At 40.7% G+C, this 20,873-nt stretch overlaps 1 protein-coding gene across 5 annotated transcripts in view; it reads left to right on the forward strand.

Annotated features, from left to right (window-relative positions):
• The window catches only part of MTMR1 (myotubularin related protein 1), a 77,185-nt gene that overhangs the window by 14,232 nt on the left and 42,080 nt on the right, over positions 1–20,873 (forward strand). For 3 of the 5 annotated variants that reach the window (XM_027097946.1, XM_027097950.1, XM_027097949.1), the window contains exons 3-6: positions 3,987–4,010; positions 9,990–10,065; positions 12,435–12,529; positions 12,923–13,030. In XM_027097946.1, the coding sequence (XP_026953747.1) occupies positions 3,987–4,010; positions 9,990–10,065; positions 12,435–12,529; positions 12,923–13,030 (303 nt within the window). The remainder of the gene's footprint in view (positions 1–3,986; positions 4,011–9,989; positions 10,066–12,434; positions 12,530–12,922; positions 13,031–20,873) is intronic. The other 2 variants (XM_027097948.1, XM_027097951.1) reach the window with 1 other exon arrangement.

A 20,873-nucleotide genomic window follows, 5' to 3' on the forward strand; every position in this document is an offset into this window, starting at 1 on the left:
ACTCTTTAACTCATTTCGTAGTGGTCTGATTGCTAAAGCAGAATTACTTTATAGACTTTATGCCTAAAACAGAGAACAGTGGTGTTTTTACTCCACTATTACAATCTTTTCATGAAAAGAAGCTTCTTAGAGGCATAAGCTCAAAGATAACTCATTTATAAAACAAAACAAAAAACTGATATTTATTTCACTTAGAATCATATGGTTTATCAAAAAGATCATAAAATTTGGAGTCGGGGCACTTTGCCTTGAGTCCAGCCCTGTACCTGACTAGCTGCCCAACAAGTTGCTTACCTTGCTGAGCCTCAAGTGTCCTCATCTGTATAGTGGGTGTTCCAGCAGAGGTTTAATGTATTAAAAAGGGCAGCATATGTACGAAATGCATACAGTGCTCATTTACTGTATGCTGTTACTCTATGAAAATGTATATGATATGTAAAAATGACTACAAGAGGAGTGTATTGTAATTGCTGAACACCAGTCCACTTCCATAAATGTGATGTGAGCACCTAACATGCACAGGAGTGGGGCTGGGCTGGGCTGTCTGGAATTCATAGAAAAGAGACTCCAAAAAATACAGTACAGGGCATTCTGGGCATTAAGCCTTGCAGGTATTTGTCAGCCTCCTCAGAAAGGGAACAGGTTTAGGTGGGGCTGTATGGAGATTAAGAGCGTGGGCACTAAAACCAGTCAGCTTGGGTTTGAATCCCCACCCTCTTAGAACACTTGTGACACCAGATGTGTGGGTTTTGCCCCCACACTGACGAATTCTCCAAAACCAGCTGAGTGTTCTACAATTCAATTTGATTCTGATACTAACCAGAGTTAGTGCAGACCCCACAGGTTAAGGGCTCAGTCCCACAGAAGTTCTCACTTCAGATGCCAGTTTCAAGTAGTGGGTACCCAGGTTACTCACAACTTCTGCTTAGCTTGGCTACAAATCGGGGCTTCCCACAAGTCTCTCCCTGAGTCCAATCATTTGCTAGGAAAACTGACAGAACTCAGGTAAACACTGAGGTTTACCAGTTCATTGTATAATAAAGAATATAAAGAATGATACAGCCTGTGCGGCTGTCTGAGTTCTCGAGGGCTGTCAGCACTGGAGGCCGATTTGCCCCCCACCAAGTTTAGGTTGGGGAGATGTTTTCTGAAGTCTTCCAATGAAGCTTAAATGACTCCTAAGGTTTGAGGGCTGGTCAGGACCTCGCAGCCATTCGTGGACTCGTTTCCTTTTGTACGTGTAGAAACTGAGGCCAAGTGCAGGCACACGGAGGCCCCGAGTCTGCCAGTGAGAGCTGGCCCCAGGCCGCCTGACTTCAAACCACCGCTCTCTGGCTTCGATCAGATTCAGATTCAAGAAAAAGGAAATGAGCCTCTCTGTGCACCCGAAATGGCTTATTTCAGGAGAGATGAAAACTATAAAGCAGAAACACATGGGTATCAACTCAGGTGACCTCCATTGACCTTTCCGGCCTCCGACCAAGAGTAGCGGGGACTTACATACAGCAGGTGAAGAACTGTGTGGGTGGCAAAGGGGACCATCATCCTGCCCCTTTCCTTTTGATTTAGTTTCTCCTTCCAGTAGCAAAAGGCGTGTTGACAGCAGTATATCTCCTACATTTAAGGCCCAGTTATGCTGCTTGTGAATGCTGCTTTCTAGTTGTCAATTGTTACTATCACTTTATAGACAAAACTTTACAAAATTAATTGCAGTTACAGAACAAAAGTGAAAATAATAACCTGTTGGAGCAGAGGTTTGGAGGGAGCAAGGAGAAGCGAGGGAAGAGGTCGTGGTATTGCTTTCTTCATCCACCCTTGAGGGAGCTAAGAGAAAGCAGATGAACGTTTGAAGGCTTTAGTTACTGTGGGCTAATTACAGCGGTGCTAGGCTGAGGCGGTGTAGTAGACTCTCTGGGTGTAAGTACTTGCTCTGAAACCTTGAACTTGGCCAGATTACTTAACTGTGCCTTGGTTTTCTCATCAAAAAATGGGGCCAATAATAATTTTTATCTCACAAGGTTGTTCTGAGAATGAAATGAGTTAGTATAGACAAGGTTCTTAGAAGAGTGCCACCAAAAAATTATTTCATGAGCTTTTTTTAAAATGATGCAGCTGCTGCAGAAGGACAACGATAAAAAACTAAAAATTACAATTTCAATCAGCAGAGATTGGGAAGAGGGAGGGAGTAGTTTGAGAAAGCATATTTTCTTTTTTTTTTTTTGCAGTACGCGGGCCTCTCACTGCTGTGGCCTCTCCCGTTGCGGAGCACAGGCTCCGGACGCGCAGGCCCAGCGGCCATGGCTCACGGGCCCAGCCGCTCCGCGGCACGTGGGATCTTCCCGGACCGGGGCACGAACCCATGTCCCCTGCATCGGCAGGCGGACCCTCAACCACTGCGCCACCAGGGAAGCCTAAGAAAGCGTATTTTGTCATCTAGCTAGGTCACTAGGTACTGTTTAAAGCTGAGAAGTCAAGAAGTAGTGGTGTAAGCATACTCCTAGGTTATGGAGGCAACCCTCAGAATTAAAAAAGAAATCTCGCTAAACGTGGTTATCACTGACAAATGAAGCTTGGGAGGGGAGACTATTTTGACCTTTTATTATCATGTATGTCCCATTTTGAGTTTTTTATGAACATAAGCATGCATTTTATTTATTTTGTACTAACTTTCCTGTTGTAATTAACAAATGATAAACTTCACATATTTAAAGTATACAGATTGATAAGTTTTGATAGGTGCCCACTTGTGAAACAAGCACCACAATTAAGATGATAAACATATTCATCACCACCACCCCCTCAAAAAAAAAAGCTAGGTTTAAGCTTCTTAGTCTGAGTAGTCTATATTAAGGAACTTCTGGGCTTTAATTCCCTTTGAGCTACAGCATCCCTTAATTCAGATACCTTTTTTACTTCAAAGAGTATTTTCTTTTAATGGTAACAGTGATGAACTCTATATTCTCGTATTCATGTGATCTTCTTATCTTTCCTGAGTAAAACCTGTAAAGCTAATAAGAACCTACAGTGATTTTTTTTTTTAAAAAAGTGATCTGTTTTCCATAGAACCTCCAGTGTTTATCGTATGTAACAATGATCAGATTTCAGACTCGAGAGTGGGGAACAGATGATTCATGTCTTCCTCAGACCGTTAGCACTATTCGCTTTTCAAAAGTTCCATCCCTTCTCTGGGCTGTTTCCCCGAACGCTCATGCTGCACGTTCAAGTAGGAGTCACAGGAATAACCTCTCTAAAATCAGTGTCCGGATTTAGTAAAGCTTGGCTTTCCTTGCCCGGAGACTGCCCTCCCCGGCCCTCCCCGGCCCTCCCCTCCCTGCCAGCTACCCTTTCCTGGGCTGGCGCAAGGAACGGGCACCTTCTCCCTGTGGGGCGGCCGCATCGGGAAGTTTAATTCTGGAGTCCCAAGTGCGAATTGGAAATAGAATTCCTATAGAAACCAGATTAAGATTTGTGCTTAACTAGGCTTTATGATCCCATTAACGCTGTGGCTGAGCTGTGCTCTGCGCCAGCTGTGGGCGCTTTTGTGGTTTCTTGGTTCGGTTTTGTTTTGTTTCTGTGGGCTGGTTTGGGAGCAGAACCGCCTTTTTATATCTTTGTTTCTATGCGGAAAATGCGTTCAGTATTCCAAACAGAGACACAAATGAATTTTTCACACACGGCCTGTTCACACTGTCTTGTAATAGCCCTTGACAGAAGGGGTTTGTGTTTAAAATAATGTCATTTGTCTTAGCCTAAGGGCAATAAGTTTCTCCAAGTCATAGACTTGCCTGCAAACTATAGGACAAACGTGTTAGGATTGATTGGATATCAAATGGAACTTAGAGGGCAAACGTGTTAGGATCGATCTGCTCGGTTTTATTTGGAGTATTATGATGTTTCTTAGGGCATGGGCTGGCGAACTTAATGGCATCTTTCACCGGTCGATAGTGATGTGTCCGTGATGATGATGTTCTGTGTTTAACTGACAGGTTTTCAGGAGGCCTGATATAAGGGTAAGGACGCTTGGCTCTCAGCACATGGCCCCCCCTCGTGTGTTTCTGTGCTTTATCGAACACTTAGTCTATTTAGCGTTCTCTGCCTTCTCACTGATTTTATGAGTCACTCAGATCAGTTTGCTCTGCTGTGTCATAGCTTTCAGTGTTCACTAGAAATGCTTTATTTGTTACAGTGTTTCTATGTGCGGAAAAAGCCGATGTGTGTGAGGGCAGGATGCTAAAATTGTTACCACTGTGCAATACTGACTTCTGTTGTGTTACATGAATTCTGACCAAATGGGTATTCATGGCACTGGGTTTATAAGGCTAGGCCTATAGAGTCCTCTTAATTTAACCTCGTTTGTCATGTAGTTCATGCTGAAGTATTTAATAACAACAACAAGAACAACAACAAAGTGGTCAGTTGTCCTCCTTCCTGAGTAGGAGATCTAAGTAAGATTTCAAGTCTTGATTACAAGATCAAGTAAGATTTCCTGTTTGCATGCTGAATCCCAAAAGCAGAAGTGCTAATCTTGAAGATAAATTTAGCAAAATCAGCCCCATTTAGTATTTCTTAAAATATAGAGGTAGCTGTTACAGCTAGTAGATTATAGTTTATAGTTTCCTCATGATTTTCCTTCCCTTTATTTCAGAATATTCATAAAGCAAGACAAAGATTGGTAATGTGCATGCATTTAAACCTGAGTATCAGATGTTGAAAATTAACCTATTTCCATTAAATGAAAACAATGTGGATTTTGACAGAATCATTTCATGACTTCAGTTTTAAAGTTTTAATCTTATTGAAGCCAATGAAGTAGTACAAAAATAAGCAGGTTAAATCAAATTATTGTTATTCTAGTTGGTTTTTCTCTGTTTAATTTTGTTTTTATCATGTTTTCTTTTGCTCTTGGGAATCATTTTCTTTCACTGATTCACATTGTTAAATATTAGTGTTTGGCTTTACACTTGCATGGACTTTGAAATGCTGTGGGTTTTTTTTGTTGTTGTTGTTGTTTAGTCATTCATTCATCTGTTTTTAAAATTTTTGTCAAAGAATGATTCCGTTTTCTTTGTCTTTAAAAAAAGAATGTAAATTTAAAAAACCTGGCTGCATTTAAAAAATTGTCCTGCTCTGAAGGGTAGCAGTACCAACTGTGTACTAAATTCAGTCTGATGATAAAGTATAAAAATATTTTAAGTAGCTATTTTATTTTATTGACAAAAATGAAAGGTGGTGGGGAAGAGTAAATTCTTTTAAAGCTTTGCTACTTCTTCACTGATTGCCTCTTAAAGAAATGTAGTCATTAGAACCAGTTTCTTGAAGGAAAAATATATTGATGCTAAATTTTAATATTTTCAGCCTCAGAGACTTGATACAACTTTTAAAAGGTGTTATAATCTTGTCATCGTCAATATTCATGCTCATTATACCACCTGCTAAACTAAAAGTCCAAGTTTTTAGAGTTTCATAAGCTGATTCCATAAAGAAATTAAAAAGAGCATACATGTAAAGGGATTGGAAGAAATTTAGATAAAGATATGTGACGCTTTTCTTCGAAGCACGTTGATACTGTAATTAGAAAGATTTAATATGGTTTTGAGTCATAAATCACAGTATTTAATTAGCAATAAGTAACAGAGTGTATGTATGTATCTGCATATGTATGACCCCAGCATGTGATATGCGCATGCACATGTGTGTGGAAATGTTGTTAATTCCAGTGGTGTTGACCCCTGGGCAGCATAATAGTTCCTTTTGAAAACACATGTCTATGAACTGCCTTTGTATTTTTGGCTTGATTTTGCTCCTTGCCCTCTGTGGTATGTTTTATTTTCTATGAGCATGTTATGCGTCTGTTATTTTGTTCCTTGGCTGTATGCTGCAGTATTGCTTGATTTTAAAAAGACAGTACATTCTTTGAAACCCATGATGTTTGTTTGCTTTTCATTTTTCTACCCCAACACAAACACAGAATAGATACTCCATTTTAGGCTGAGGATGCTATAGATGGCCTACACGTTCTTTCCTTAACTCCAAGGGGGAAAATGTTGGGATATGCAAAGCCATGAAAGGTGTGTCGACTTTTACATGCTTACTGTCTCTTTAAAAAAGAACTTCCGTCCTTTCACCTGTCTGTTTGCACGTGTTTCTCTTCCCCTCTTTGCCTTTTCTTGTCCATGCACCTGGTGCTGTGCAGGAGATTCAGGAAGAACACAAGGGCTACCCTTCTGAAGCTGAAGCTGATCAGGTGGCAAGTTCTACGTGTTCATCTGTTTGTAGTTACAGATCGTGTATTTAGAAGCCATTTCATACTAGATTTCTAGACAATCAGCAAATGCTTTTTCCACTACAGTAGTACTCTCCTGTCCAAGTTTGGTAGATTCCATTATGACATTATTTGCAAAAATTGGTTTATCCAACATTTTGTCAACCAGAAATTTGTTCATCTGTGCTTCTTGGTTTTCCCAGGTAGATTTACTGATGAGGTTAACGAGCCTCAGTCATGACAGGATTCTGAAGTGCCTTCACAAAGACTTAGAGGGGCAGATGCATACGCTAAGGGTGCTCCTCGAGGGTGCAAACTTTGCTTTATTCAAATTTGCAAGGTCTGTACCCAGCACAGCGCCTGGCACACTGTAGGTGTTTGTGGAATGAGTCCATGTATTTTATAGAAGAAAAAAAAGCATTCATCGAGGTTTCTTGAGTGCTTACTCTTTGCTCAGTACCTCTGGACTCTCAGGAGTTTTTTAAAGCAGCAGAATTTTCCCCAAAGCTTATGTATGAAACCTCTAGAAGAGCTGCTCTAGGGAAGCATGGCAAATTCCCTGTGCTCAGTTGTGCCTTTGCCCAGCCCACCCTCCTTCGGTGACCCTGGGAGCACCCTGAAGAGCCAGTTTGAAAAGCACTGCTTTCGGCAGGCGGCTGTTACAGAAACTGTCCACCCAGCAGCCTTAGGTTCAGGAGGAGGAGAGAGTAGTGGAGAGGCCAGGAAGTTGATGGGCCTTCAGCTGGACCTTTCTTCCGGGTCGCCGGCACAGGGTTGGGATGAAATCATCAGAGAGAATTCCTCAACTGGGCAGCACCTTGAGCAAAAGCACCAAGAGGGCTGGGTGTGTTCACAAGACACATTTTATCCATAAGGACATTCCTTCTTTGATTATGCTGTACATGGGTTGGATAAATCAAGGGTCAAATCATGTCCTGTGCAACTTGGAAGTTGCAGTTAAAGCTTAATATAGCACAAGTGTGAGTGCTATCTCCTAACACCAGCTTTATAGAGGGAATCTACTGTACTCGCAAAGCAGTGAGCCTTTAATAGCCATTCTCTCAAATTCCTATGCTAAAGCTGAATGTCTTTCCTGTACACAGCGAACCTTTTATGGGGATATCTGAAGCAGTAGGATCAATTGACTTGTTTTATTCTGATAGTTGCTTTTTCATCACCTAAAAAAGCATGTCCTAGATTTAATTATCAGTGAGAGGTTTGTCTCACTCTGTCTCACCAACACGTTCATGCTTCATACAAATGCACAAGTATTTCAAGCCAGATTTAACATGATTATCAGAAGAGAAGAGGAACCTTTGATCTCCAGCCTCTATCTTGAGAGCCTTGTACCATCTCAAAATGGTCCCAATCACTGCACTTCCCATCAACGACATTTTATTAGTTAGTCCTGGGTTGAGGACTTTAAAGTGTTTGACATGACTTGCTATAAAGCTTAAAGTGAATCAGACTTCCCCTCACCTCTTCCAGATTCAATTGATTAGAACAGCTTGCTTTAGTAAATATATTTCAAAATAACCTATTCCCATTTATTTTAAAATATCAGTTAAGGAATTTAAGTCTACATGATAATATTTACCCATTAAAATAAGCTTTAACAGTGTAGCATTTGAAGTTATTTAAAACTTGAATATTGATTAAAATAGCTTTCTGACTTTGTAACTATATTATAAAAATAGCCACTAGTTTAGGCAATAAATTAAAGAAAGCAGACTTTCAAAAAAAAAGGCTTCTATTAAGATTGGTGATTTTTTTAGTGTTTCTAAAACTGGACATTTAAAAGTATAAATATTGGTTTATGCTTTATTGTGTCAAAGATGTATTTCCAAATCAGGTGTGAGTATAAATGCATCCACAAACACTTATCTGAGTCCCCTTTAACAGTTCTCTATGTCCCTAAAAATGTTGATTGAGAAGTGTCTTAAAAACCAATCTGAAAACTAACACACCATTGTAAAGCAATTATACTCTTAATAAAGATGTTTTAAAAAGTTGAAAAATAAAAACCAATCTGGGCTAAAAAGTTAAACTGAATAAAATTGCTGAGGGGATCCATGAACACTAATCTGTATGATTTTCACCGTGTATCTTGAGGAGGAGGGTGCACTGTGTCAGTCTGTGCCCTCCCCGAACGGACATACCTTGACCAACATTTAGCATTGAGTTTGCTCTTTATATTTTGACATTTTCCCTTCTTTATTTTATAAAATGGGATGAACCTACTATATATAGTATTTTAAATGGACCTTTAAGTCCCTTTATAAAATATATTGAAATATTCTTATAACTGTGAAAAATAATTATTTTGAATTTTCAATAATTTTGATTAGAATTATAAAAGATATCAATTTTTAATATTTTGCTTCACAGAATTATGCTGAAAACTTAGTATTGTCTAATCTGTTTTCCGCTGAACACTAGTGACCTCCTGATGTAAACAGGTATTTTTTGGAGAAAGCCCCTGATGGACTAGGTAGGGGAAATGCAGCATACTCCAGCGCCCTCTGGCCGATTTGGCATGCATTAACATGCTAAAGCCTTGCCTCACAAAAAAACAAAAACAAAAACAAAACAACAAAAAAAACCTAGCTAAACTTGTTTCCTTTAACCCAGCATTTCCCCAACTTTTCCCAGAAAGTCCTGTTCACATCCCTTGGGAATTTAATGCTCTATGAAACACAGCTTGGGAATTGCTGGGGTTTTGAACACCTTATTCTTATTCGTGACACGTTATGTCAGAGATGCCCAGGAGAAAGTGACCAGTTTCCTTGGCAGCATCTCACAGGGTGGCAGTACCTTGGAATAGGCACCGAGTTCAGGCTCTGGTCCCCAGCATTGTAGTTCAAGAACACCATTTTCTCAGCTCCCCTGAGTTATCTGGTACTATCCAACCAAGCTTGCAAGAGACTAGCTACTGGGCCACAGTGCAGATCCGAACATTTAGAAATGTGGGCATGTATCTTTCCAGCCATCCAAGACGCCCTTTTCCTAGTGGCGTTGTAGCAGGAACCCGGATACCTCGTTAGCAATTCGCTTGCTGAGTGTGGAATCAGCACAGAGTGGACTGACTTGCGAGAAGCCTGACGAACACACCCTGCTCCACAGGAGTGGGTGGAATACTCTTGTCTGCCAGATGAGGGCGCATTCTTGTGGCCTGAATGGGATACACACTGACAGGCCCACTCGCCCGTCCCACCTGTACGCTTTGTGCAGACGCAGGTAGCTGGGCTGCAGTACAGAAGCCTAGGGCTTTCCTTAGTAAGAGACCCCTCCCTGGTTTCTTGTTAATTAGACTTTGGGGTTTCCCGCGCAGTCTCATAGCTGGGCCATTTCTACAGCTAACTAAGCATCTGCATCTAATGTTGATTTTCTTTGTATTAGTTTCACGCTCAGAAGGTAACCTTTTTTGACCTTATTTCCAAATTCTGGAGGCACCTTGTAATAGCTGTCTGTGTCATGATCACAGTGTCTATCTGTCACGTCAAGCCATTTCTGTATTAATGCTTTCTAACTGTGAACTTTAAATATGTGTAACAATTTGCTAGACTATGCAGCATGGTGTCCTGTGATGCTGAGCTTTGAAACTGTCTTGTACGGGGAGGGGGGGCATACATTTTGCACGCTTCTGTAGCCTCGTAGCAAGAGCGCAGAACAGTACCATTCTTCCCAGTTGGAAAGTGAGATTTACTCCTGTTTGGTTTCTTGCCAGGCTCTAAGGGATGGAAATAAGCTGGCACAGATGGAAGAGGCGCCCCTTTTCCCAGGAGAATCAATCAAGGCCATTGGTAAGTCTAACAAGTACACTTTGCTTATAGAGACCCATAAAATGAAATGGCACTTTACTCGCAAGCACAGATGATGTATGTGCTGGAGATCAGCCAGACCAATTTAATTAGGGGACAGATGGACTAGACCTAGTCATTCTTATTAATGTCATCGTGACCTTAAGAGATAAGGGACTGCAGAGGATCCGTTTAAGCTCCGAACAAGTCTTAGGTGGCAGTACCAACAGAAGAGGGGTCCAGCTTTTCCCCATGAACTGAAGGCTGATGAGACTCTCACGGTAACGTCAGTTCGCTGCTTTGTTGGAAGGATTCACTATAAGGAAAACGTATTGACAGACGATCCATATCATACTTTTAATGACAGTTTTGAGAATTTGGCAAAGACACTTTGGGGGCTTATAAGAGTCCAGAAAGTACAATTTTAGTGCAGGAAAAGGGCATGTGTCGCCACCCTGGATTGTAAGGGCGACGGCCTGAGGCGGACTGCCCGGGGCTGGAGGGGCGGGCAGCCGGCTGTGGCCTCTTCACCTCACAATCGCCGGGGTTAGGTCGGACGGCCTGGTTTGTGAGGCCGAGTGTCGCCTTCTTCCCTCATGGCTGTCTCCCAAAGGCGCGTGCCGGGTCTCAGAGCACGGTCATCTTGTGTTGGGGTAGCTGGGCTCTCCTACCAGGACCTCCAAACAACTACTCCTGCTGGATAGCCTAGTCTGTGGCTCAGGACTCTGTTCAGCCCGACCTGAATTTCCAAACTGTTTTTCTCTTTGGCTTCTGGAACTTCATTCACTCCTGGTGCTCCTCTGGCCTCTCTGGGCTTTCCTCCTCTGGGAGCGTTTCTAGCCCTGCCTCCGTGCTGCTCTGGAACAATCTGACTACAGTGCAGAGCTAATTACGTCATGCCTCTTCTTCTCCGGACAACAGACTGCACAGATTTAAAGTGAACGTGAACAGTTTTGACACATTTATACACCTGGGAAATGATCATCACAGTCAAGATAATGAACATATCCATCAGCCCCCAGAAGTTTCCTTAGGCCCCTTTATATCCCTCTCTCCCGTGCCTTCTCCCCCTTCCCCAGGCTCTATAGGCTAGTTGATATTTTCTAGAGTTTTATAGAAATGGAATCATTGAGTATGTTCTTCTGTCTACTTATCCCATTCTGCATAATTATTATGATAGTGTTCCATATTGTGAGTGCCATGGGTCAGCAGTCATGCCTTTTCATTGCTGCATAGTACTCCACTGTGTGGATACACCACAGTGTGCTTATCCATTCATCTATTGGTGGACTATTGGGTTGTTTCTGCTGTTTGGCTATTACAGATAAAACTGCTATGAACACTCATGAACAAGTCTTCTCTGGCCTCGTGTCCCATCATCCTCGTGCACCCTTTGACCCAGCCACACTAACCTCTGGCAACTCACTGATCTCTCCTCCCTTCCCCTCCCCCGCTTCCCTGCTGAGTTAAGTCATTCCTTTTCTGAGCTCTTATCACATTGAGTCCACATGGTTCTGATAGCATTTATCAGGCTATATGGTAATTTTCTGTGTAGTATCTCTCACGGGTCACCTGGTGGGCAGGAACCTTGTCCAGTTATACCCAGAACCCCAACAATAGGAGCCGCTCGGTATATAATGAGTTACAGAAAAGTTTATGCAAGTGTTTTGAGAGTTTGGCTGAATGACATCTTTAGTACCATTATTCATGCCCTCGGACTCATCTGTAGCTGTGTCCATTCCCGCCATTTGAGTGGAACAGCACTTTGGGAAGATTGGGAAGATGTGGTCTCTTTGTGATAGGTGTGAGCCTCTTAACATTCATAGGAGTCATATATGTTGTTGATTTTGATGTGAAAGATATTGATATTAACATTAAGAAAATAAAATTGATATGGAAGCTGATGAAGAAGTTGAAGCAGTCTTTTCCCACTTCATTGATGTGGTTTTGGTTTTTGTCATCTGTAAAGCAGTTTCTTTGGAGGTGCATCAGGGGACAGTGTTTAGCTTTAGTTAGTTTTCATTAGCAGTGATTTATGAAATGGTAGCCCAGGTTCTTCAGAGTTTAATTAATGTGTTTTTGAATGTGATTAATTTATCACTCAGGGAAAATGTGAACCACTTGGAAAAAAATGACAAAATGTAACTTATTATGAGGCCTTTTACTTAAAACCTCAAGTAGCAAATCAAAATTTTGTTTTAAAAAGTGGAATTTTATTAGAAGACTATCCATCTATGCCTTTATTTAAAGTAATGAAAGAATTTAAATTTCTAGAAAACTGGAATCACAAATTTATATATTTGGAAACTCATGTTAAGATTTATTGACACAAGTCAATGGCACTAGATGATACTTTGGGTTTTTTCTTTCAGTGAAAGATGTCATGTATATCTGCCCATTTGTGGGAGCAGTGAGTGGCACCCTGACAGTGACAGACTTTAAGATGTACTTCAAGAATGTAGAGAGAGTGAGTATTTAAAAGTGTGTTTTATTTTTTAAAATAACTGCAGAAGAAAGTAAACAATAAAGAATACAGTAAATAGTATCCTGAAATGCCATCACCCTGAGAGAAGCAGAGGGTCAGTTTTAAGATGTGTGCATTTGCAAGCAGATTTTGTATCTTAAAAAAAAAAAGGGCTGTTAAAGTAGCACTTCCACCTGCGCTGGGGGTGAGGGGGTTGTTTAATTGTAGTCTCAGTGTCTACTTCACAAAGCAGGTTATAAATCAGACTTTGGTGTCTTAGCCAGGACCAAGAGGAAATGCGAAGTAAGCAAAGGTGTTTTAAGCCAGCGAAGACTTAAAATGGGAAAGCTCTGTTAGCCGACACTGATTGGCATTCATGTTAATTTGTGAACCCAGGACCCGCATTTCGTCCTCGATGTCCCCCTGGGAGTGATCAGCAGAGTTGAGAAGATAGGAGTGCAGAGCCATGGAGACAACTCTTGTGGCATAGAGATCATGTGCAAGGTACGGTCCAGACATGAGAGAAACTTAGAGGGGGCGGGTAGCTTGGAACTTCTTCACAGCCTTTGGACAGTAAGAGTAATTTGGACATTAGTGACTCAGATGTTTTCAGGACCCAGACCTCTTCAACCTTTCATCAGCCAATTCAGACCATTATATAAGCCATGGTAGTAAACCGCTTCTTTTCCATTGAAGTGTTCTAATTAACATGGACCTGTAACCTAGGTGGTGATGATATTTGTTACATTTCAGAGAAATCAAGTGGAAAGCAGAGATCAATATTTTTTCCAGTTTGTCCTGATAAGACGAGTCTTCAGTCAGAGACTTCCCAAAGGGACAACAATATTCATAAATTCTGTGATTAAAAACACAGTTAAGTTTCTTGGCTATGTTGGAATTTGCACTGAGCCCTGCTTATTTTTGGTTTTCGCCCCTTCCTCCAAGGGTTAAGTAAAATTTGTGTGACAGCTTTGACGAGGACTAGTCGTTTAAGAACCGCCTTAACTGATGTTTTATTCCCAATGACTTTGCCTCATGGAATACAGTTTATTAACAAACCCACCTGAAATACCAGGCAAGAGATCCTGCCTAGAGCGTCATCAAGGTCCCTTCCCAGCTTGGGGTTTGGATTAGATTCCTGGCAGTCTGTTTGCTTTGATCAAATCTCTGTGGAGACCTTCCTCTGGTTGGCCCTAGACTGCAGTTGAATCCACTTTTTCAAATAACCCTTTACTGTGCCAGGTCGGGAATCTGCTGGCTTTTACTAGGCTCACCTTGGGCACCACACGGCAGTCCTCCCCTAGGACCAATCACTGCTGTCCTGATTCTCAGTCCAGGGCGCCGCACGCAGAGCAGTGCGAAGCCGTTGCAGAACTGAAACCAGAGGGGGGGTTTGATCAATTCTGTAATTCTGGAACAGGTCATTTCCCTACTCAGAATTCTTCACTAGCTGCCCATTACCCTTGGGCTGGAGGAAAAGCTTACAGAGACCCCGCGGTGTGAGCCGGACTTCCTTTCCTCGGCAGCTCCCTCTCCAGCCACCCTCCCCTTGTTCTTGCCATCCAGGTTCCTAGAGTTGTGCACACTTGCCTGTACCCCCAATCCCCACCCCACACAAACTCCTGGGGCTTCACACGTGCTGTTTCCTTTGCTTGTAATGCCTTTCCCTCTGAGCAATCCTAAATAGCAAGTCAGCTTAGTCAGTGAGCTGGCACGTGTGTAGCCACAGAAGCTTGGAGGGAGGGCACAGCAGGAACCTAATGTTACTTAGGCAGATGTCCTGTGGCTGTTTTCCTATGGTATTTCTTGTGGCTGGGGTGAGTTTTTGCTAATAGCTTCTTTAAAATGTTTTCCAGCCTAGAATTACCAGAGCCGTGCTTAAACAGGTGATATGCAATTCAAAAATTACAAACACTGAGTGTAGTAAAAAGTAAGTTTCCCTCCACCCAACACCCAGCCACCCTGATCTGCTCCCTGCAGCCACACACTGTTACCAGTTTCCACAGATGGCCTATGCAAACAAGTATGTATTTGAAAATGTGAATGGTTGTATATTATATACACTGTCCTGCCCCTTTCCCCCTCCCTTAACCATGTACCTTGTGTCTCCTTAAGAGCAGTATATAACGAGCTGCTTCTTGTTTCTAACAGTTCTGTGGTATTCCATTAGTGGTACTGTAGTACATTTAGCCAGACCCTGTTTATTTTTTATTTATTTACTTATTTATTTTAACATCTTTATTGGAGTATAATTGCTTTACAATGGTGTGTTAGTTTCTGCGTTATAACAAAGTGAATCAGTTATACATATACATATATCCCTATATCTCTTCCCTCTTGCGTCTCCCTCCCTCCCACCCTCCCTATCCCACCCCTCTAGGTGGTCACAAAGCACTGAGCTGATCTCCCTGTGCTATGCGGCTGCTTCCCACTAGCTAGCTGTTTTACATTTGGTATTGTATATATCTCCATGCCACTCTCTCACTTTGTCCCAGCTTACCCTTCCCCCACCCCGTGTCCTCAAGTCTATTCTCTAGTAGGTCTGTGTCTCCATTCCCGTCTTACCCCTAGGTTCTTCATGACCTTTTTTTCCCCTTAGATTCCATATATATGTGTTAGCATATGGTATTTGTTTTTCTCTTTCTGACTTACTTCACTCTGTATGACAGACTCTAGGTCCATCCACCTCACTACAAATAACTCAATTTCGTTTCTTTTTACGGCTGAGTAATATTCCATTGTATATATGTGCCACATCTTCTTTATCCATTCATCTGATGATGATCACTTAGGTTGCTTCCATGTCCTGGCTATTGTAAATTGAGCTGCAGTGAACATTGTGGTACATGACTCTTTTTGAATTATGGTTTTCTGAGGGTATATGCCCAGTAGTGGGATTGCTGGGTCATATGGTAGTTCTATTTGTAGTTTTTTAAGGAACCTCCATACTGTTCTCCATAGTGGCTGTATCAATTTACATTCCCACCAACAGTGCAAGAGGGTCCCCTTTTCTCCACACCCTCTCCAGCATTTATTGTTTGTAGATATTTTGATGATGGCCATTCTGACTGGTGTGAGATGATATCTCATTGTAGTTTTGATTTGCATTTCTCTAATGATTAATGATGTTGAGCATTCTTCCATGTGTTTGTTGGCAATCTGTATATCTTCTCTGGAGAAATGTCTATTTAGGTCTTCTGCCCATTTTTGGATTGGGCTGTTTGTTTTTTTGATATTGAGCTGCATGAGCTGCTTGTAAATTTTGGAGATTAATCCTTTGTCAGTTGCTTCATTTGCAAATAGTTTCTCCCATTCTGAGGGTTGTCTTTTGGTCTTGTTTATGGTTTCCTTTGCTGTGCAAAAGCTTTGAAGTTTCATTAGGTCCCATTTGTTTATTTTTGTTTTTATTTCCATTTCTCTAGGAGGTGGGTCAAAAAGGATCTTGCTCTGATTTATGTCATAGAGTGTTCTGCCTATGTTTTCCTCTAAGAGTTTGATAGTGTCTGGCCTTACATTTAGGTTGTAATCCATTCTGAGTTTATTTTTGTGCATGGTGTTAGGGAGTGTTCTAATTTCATTCTTTTACATGTAGCTGTCCAGTTTTCCCAGCACCACTTATTGAAGAGGCTGTCTTTTTTTTTTTTTTTTAAACATCTTTATTGGGGTATAATTGCTTTACAATGGTGTGTTAGTTTCTGCTTTATAACAAAGTGAATCAGTCATACATATACATATGTTCCCATATGTCTTCCCTCTTGCGTCTCCCTCCCTCCCACCCTCCCTATCCCACCCCTCCAGGCTGTCACAAAGCACCGAGCCAATATCCCTGTGCCATGCGGCTGCTTCCCACTAGCTATCTACCTTACTACGTTTGTTAGTGTGTATATGCCCATGACTCTCTCTCGCCCTGTCACAGCTCACCCTTCCCCCTCCCCATAACCTCAAGTCCGTTCTCTAGGAGGTCTGCGTCTTTATTCCTGCCTTACCCCTAGGTTCTTCATGACATTTTTTTTTCTTAAATTCCATATATATGTGTTAGCATACGGTATTTGTCTTTCTCTTTCTGACTTACTTCACTCTGTATGACAGACTCTAGGTCTATCCACCTCATTACAAATAGCTCAATTTCGTTTCTTTTTATGGCTGAGTAATATTCCATTGTATATATGTGCCACATCTTCTTTATCCATTCATCCGATGATGGGCACTTAGGTTGTTTCCATCTCCGGGCTATTGTAAATAGAGCTGCAATGAACATTTTGGTACATGACTCTTTTTGAATTTTGGTTTTCTCAGGGTATATGCCCAGTAGTGGGATTGCTGGGTCGTATGGTAGTTCTATTTATAGTTTTTTAAGGAACCTCCATACTGTTCTTCATAGTGGCTGAACCAATTCACATTCCCACCAGCAGTGCAAGAGTGTTCCCTTTTCTCCACACCCTCTCCGGCATTTATTGTTTCTAGATTTTTTGATGATGGCCATTCTGACTGGTGTGAGATGATATCTCATTGTAGTTTTGATTTGCATTTCTCTAATGATGAATGATGTTGAGCATTCTTTCATGTGTTTGTTGGCAGTCTGTATATCTTCTTTGGAGAAATGTCTATTTAGGTCTCCTGCCCATTTTTGGATTGGGTTGTTTGTTTTTTTGTTATTGAGCTGCATGAGCTGCTTGTAAATTTTGGAGATTAATCCTTTGTCGGTTGCTTCATTTGCAAATATTTTCTCCCATTCTGAGGGTTGTCTTTTGGTCTTGTTTATGGTTTCCTTTGCTGTGCAAAAGCTTTGAAGTTTCATTAGGTCCCATTTGTTTATTTTTGGTTTTATTTCCATTACTCTAGGAGGTGGGTCAGAAAGGATCTTGCTGTGATTTATGTCATAGAGTGTTCTGCCTATGTTTTCCTCTAAGAGTTTGATAGTTTCTGGCCTTACATTTAGGTCTTTAATCCATTTTGAGCTTATTTTTGTGTATGGTGTTAGGGAGTGATCTAATCTTATACTTTTACATGTACCTGTCCAGTTTTCCCAGCACCACTTATTGAAGAGGCTGTCCTTTCTCCACTGTACATTACTGCCACCTTTATCAAAGAGAAGGTGTCCATATGTGCGTGGGTTTATCTCTGGGCTTTCTATCCTGTTCCACTGGTCTATCTTTCTGTTTTTGTGCCAGTACCATACCGTCTTGATAACTGTAGCTTTGTAGTATAGTCTGAAGTCAGGAAGCCTGATTCCTCCAGTTCCTTCTTTCGTTCTCAAGATTGCTTTGGCTATTCGGGGTCTTTTGTGTTTCCATACAAATTGCAAAATTTTTTGTTCTAGTCCTGTGAAAAATGCCAGTGGTAGTTTGATAGGGATTGCATTGAATCTATAGATTGCTTTGGGTAGTAGAGTCATTTTCACAATGTTGATTCTTCCAATCCAAGAACATGGTATATCTCTCCATCTCTTTGTATCATCTTTAATTTCTTTCATCAGTGTCTTATAAGTTTCTGCATACAGGTCTTTTGTCTCCTTAGGTAGGTTTATTCCTAGATATTTTATTCTTTTTGTTGCAGTGGTAAATGGGAGTGTTTTCTTGATTTCACTTTCAGATTTTTCATCATTAGTATATAGGAATGCCAGAGATTTCTGTGCATTAATTTTGTATCCTGCCACTTTACCAAATTCATTGATTAGCTCTAGTAGTTTTCTGGTAGCATCTTTAGGATTCTCTATGTATAGGATCATGTCATCTGCAAACAGTGACAGCTTTACTTCTTCTTTTCCGATTTGGATTCCTTTTATTTCCTTTTCTTCTCTGATTGCTGTGGCTAAAACTTCCAAAACTATGTTGAATAAGAGTGGTGAGAGTGGGCAACCTTGTCTTGTTCCTGATCTTAGTGGAAATGCTTTCAGTTTTTCACCATTGAGGATGATGTTTGCTGTGGGCTTGTCATATATGGCCTTTATTATGTTGAGGAAAGTTCCCTCTATGCCTGCTTTCTGTAGGGTTTTTATCATAAATGGGTGTTGAATTTTGTCAAAAGCTTTCTCTGCATCTATTGAGATGATCATATGGTTTTTCTCCTTCAATTTGTTAATATGGTTTATCACATTGATAGATTTGCGTATATTGAAGAATCCTTGCATTCCTGGGATAAACCCCACTTGATCATGGTGTAGGATCCTTTTAATGTGCTGTTGGATTCTGTTTGCTAGTATTTTGTTGAGGATTTTTGCATCTATGTTCATCAGTGATATTGGCCTGTAGTTTTCTTTCTTTGTGACATCCTTGTCTGGTTTTGGTATCAAGGTGATGGTGGCCTCGTAGAAGGAGTTTGGGAGTGTTCCTCCCTCTGCTATATTTTGGAAGGGTTTGAGAAGGATAGGTGTTAGCTCTTCTCTAAATGTTTGATAGAATTCGCCTGTGAAGCCATCTGGTCCTGGGCTTTTGTTTGTTGGAAGATTTTTAATCACAGTTTCAATTTCAGTGCTTGTGATTGGTCTGTTCATATTTTCTATTTCTTCCTGATTCAGTCTTGGCAGGTTGTGCATTTCTAAGAATTTGTCCATTTCTTCCAGATTGTCCATTTTATTGGCATAGAGTTGCTTGTAGTAATCTCTCATGATCTCTTTTATTTCTGCAGTGTCAGTTGTTACCTCTCCTTTTGCATTTCTAATTCTATTGATTTGAGTCTTCTCCCTTTTTTTCTTGATGAGTCTGGCTAGTGGTTTATCTATTTTGTTTATCTTCTCAAAGAACCAGCCTTTAGTTTTATTGATCTTTGCTATTGTTTCCTTCATTTCTTTTTCATTTATTTCTGATCTGATTTTTATGATTTCTTTCCTTCTGCTAGCTTTGGGGTTTTTTTGTTGTTCTTTCTCTAATTGCTTGAGGTGCAAGGTTAGGTTGTTTATTCGAGATGTTTCCTGCTTCTTAAGGTGGGCTTGTATTGCTATAAACTTCCCCCTTAGAACTGCTTTTGCTGCATCCCACAGGTTTTGGGTCGTTGTGTCTCCATTGTCATTTGTTTCTAGGTATTTTTTGATTTCCTCTTTGATTTCTTCAGTGATCACTTCGTTATTAAGTAGTGTATTGTTTAGCCTCCATGTGTTTGTATTTTTTACAGATCTTTTCCTGTAATTGATATCTAGTCTCATGGCGTTGTGGTCAGAAAAGATACTTGATACGATTTCAATTTTCTTAAATTTACCAAGGCTTGATTTGTGACCCAAGATATGATCTATCCTGGAGAATGTTCCATGAGCACTTGAGAAAAATGTGTATTCTGTTGTTTTTGGATGGAGTGTCCTATAAATATCAATTAAGTCCATCTTGTTTAATGTATCATTTAAAGCTTGTGTTTCCTTATTTATTTTCATTTTGGATGATCTGTCCATGGGTGAAAGTGGGGTGTTTAAGTCCCCTACTATGAATGTGTTACTGTCCATTTCCCCTTTTATGGCTGTTAGTATTTGCCTTATGTATTGAGGTGCTCCTATGTTGGGTGCATAAATATTTACAATTGTTATATCTTCTTCTTGGATCGATCCCTTGATCATTATGTAGTGTCCGTCTTTGTCTCTTTTAATAGTCCTTATTTTAAAGTCTATTTTGCCTGATATGAGAATTGCTACTCCAGCTTTCTTTTGGTTTCCATTTGCATGGAATATCTTTTTCCATCCCCTTACTTTCAATCTGTATGTGTCTCTAGGTCTGAAGTGGGTCTCTTGTAGACAGCATATATAAGGGTCTTGTTTTTGTATCCATTCAGCTAATCTGTGTCTTTTGGTGGGAGCATTTAGTCCATTTACATTTAAGGTAATTATCGATATGTATGTTCCTATTCCCATTTTCTAAATTGTTTTGGGTTCGTCATTATAGGTCTTTTCCTTCTCTTGTGTTTCTTGCCTAGAGAAGATCGTTTAGCATTTGTTGTAAAGCTGGTTTGGTGGTGCTGAACTCTCTCAGCTTTTGCTTGTCTGTAAAGGTTTTAATTTCTCCATCAAATCTGAATGAGATCCTTGCTGGGTAGAGTAGTCTTGGCTGCAGGTTTTTCTCCTTCATCACTTTCAGTATGTCCTGCCACTCCCTTCTGGCTTGTAGGGTTTCTGCTGAGAGATCAGCTGTTAACCTTATGGGGATTCCCTTATGTGTTATTTGTTGTTTTTCCCTTGCTGCTTTTAATATGCTTTCTTTGTATTTAATTTTTGACAGTTTGATTAATATGTGTCTTGGCGTATTTCTCCTTGGATTTATCCTGTATGGGACTCTCTGTGCTTCCTGGACTTGATTAACTATTTCCTTTCCCATATTAGGGAAGTTTTCAACTATAATCTCTTCAAATATTTTCTCAGTCCCTTTCT

Source organism: Aethalodelphis obliquidens, unplaced genomic scaffold, assembly GCF_003676395.1.
Source record: "Aethalodelphis obliquidens isolate GAN/ISIS:26980383/991018 unplaced genomic scaffold, ASM367639v1 scaffold118, whole genome shotgun sequence".
Taxonomy (NCBI): Eukaryota; Metazoa; Chordata; class Mammalia; order Artiodactyla; family Delphinidae; genus Aethalodelphis; species Aethalodelphis obliquidens.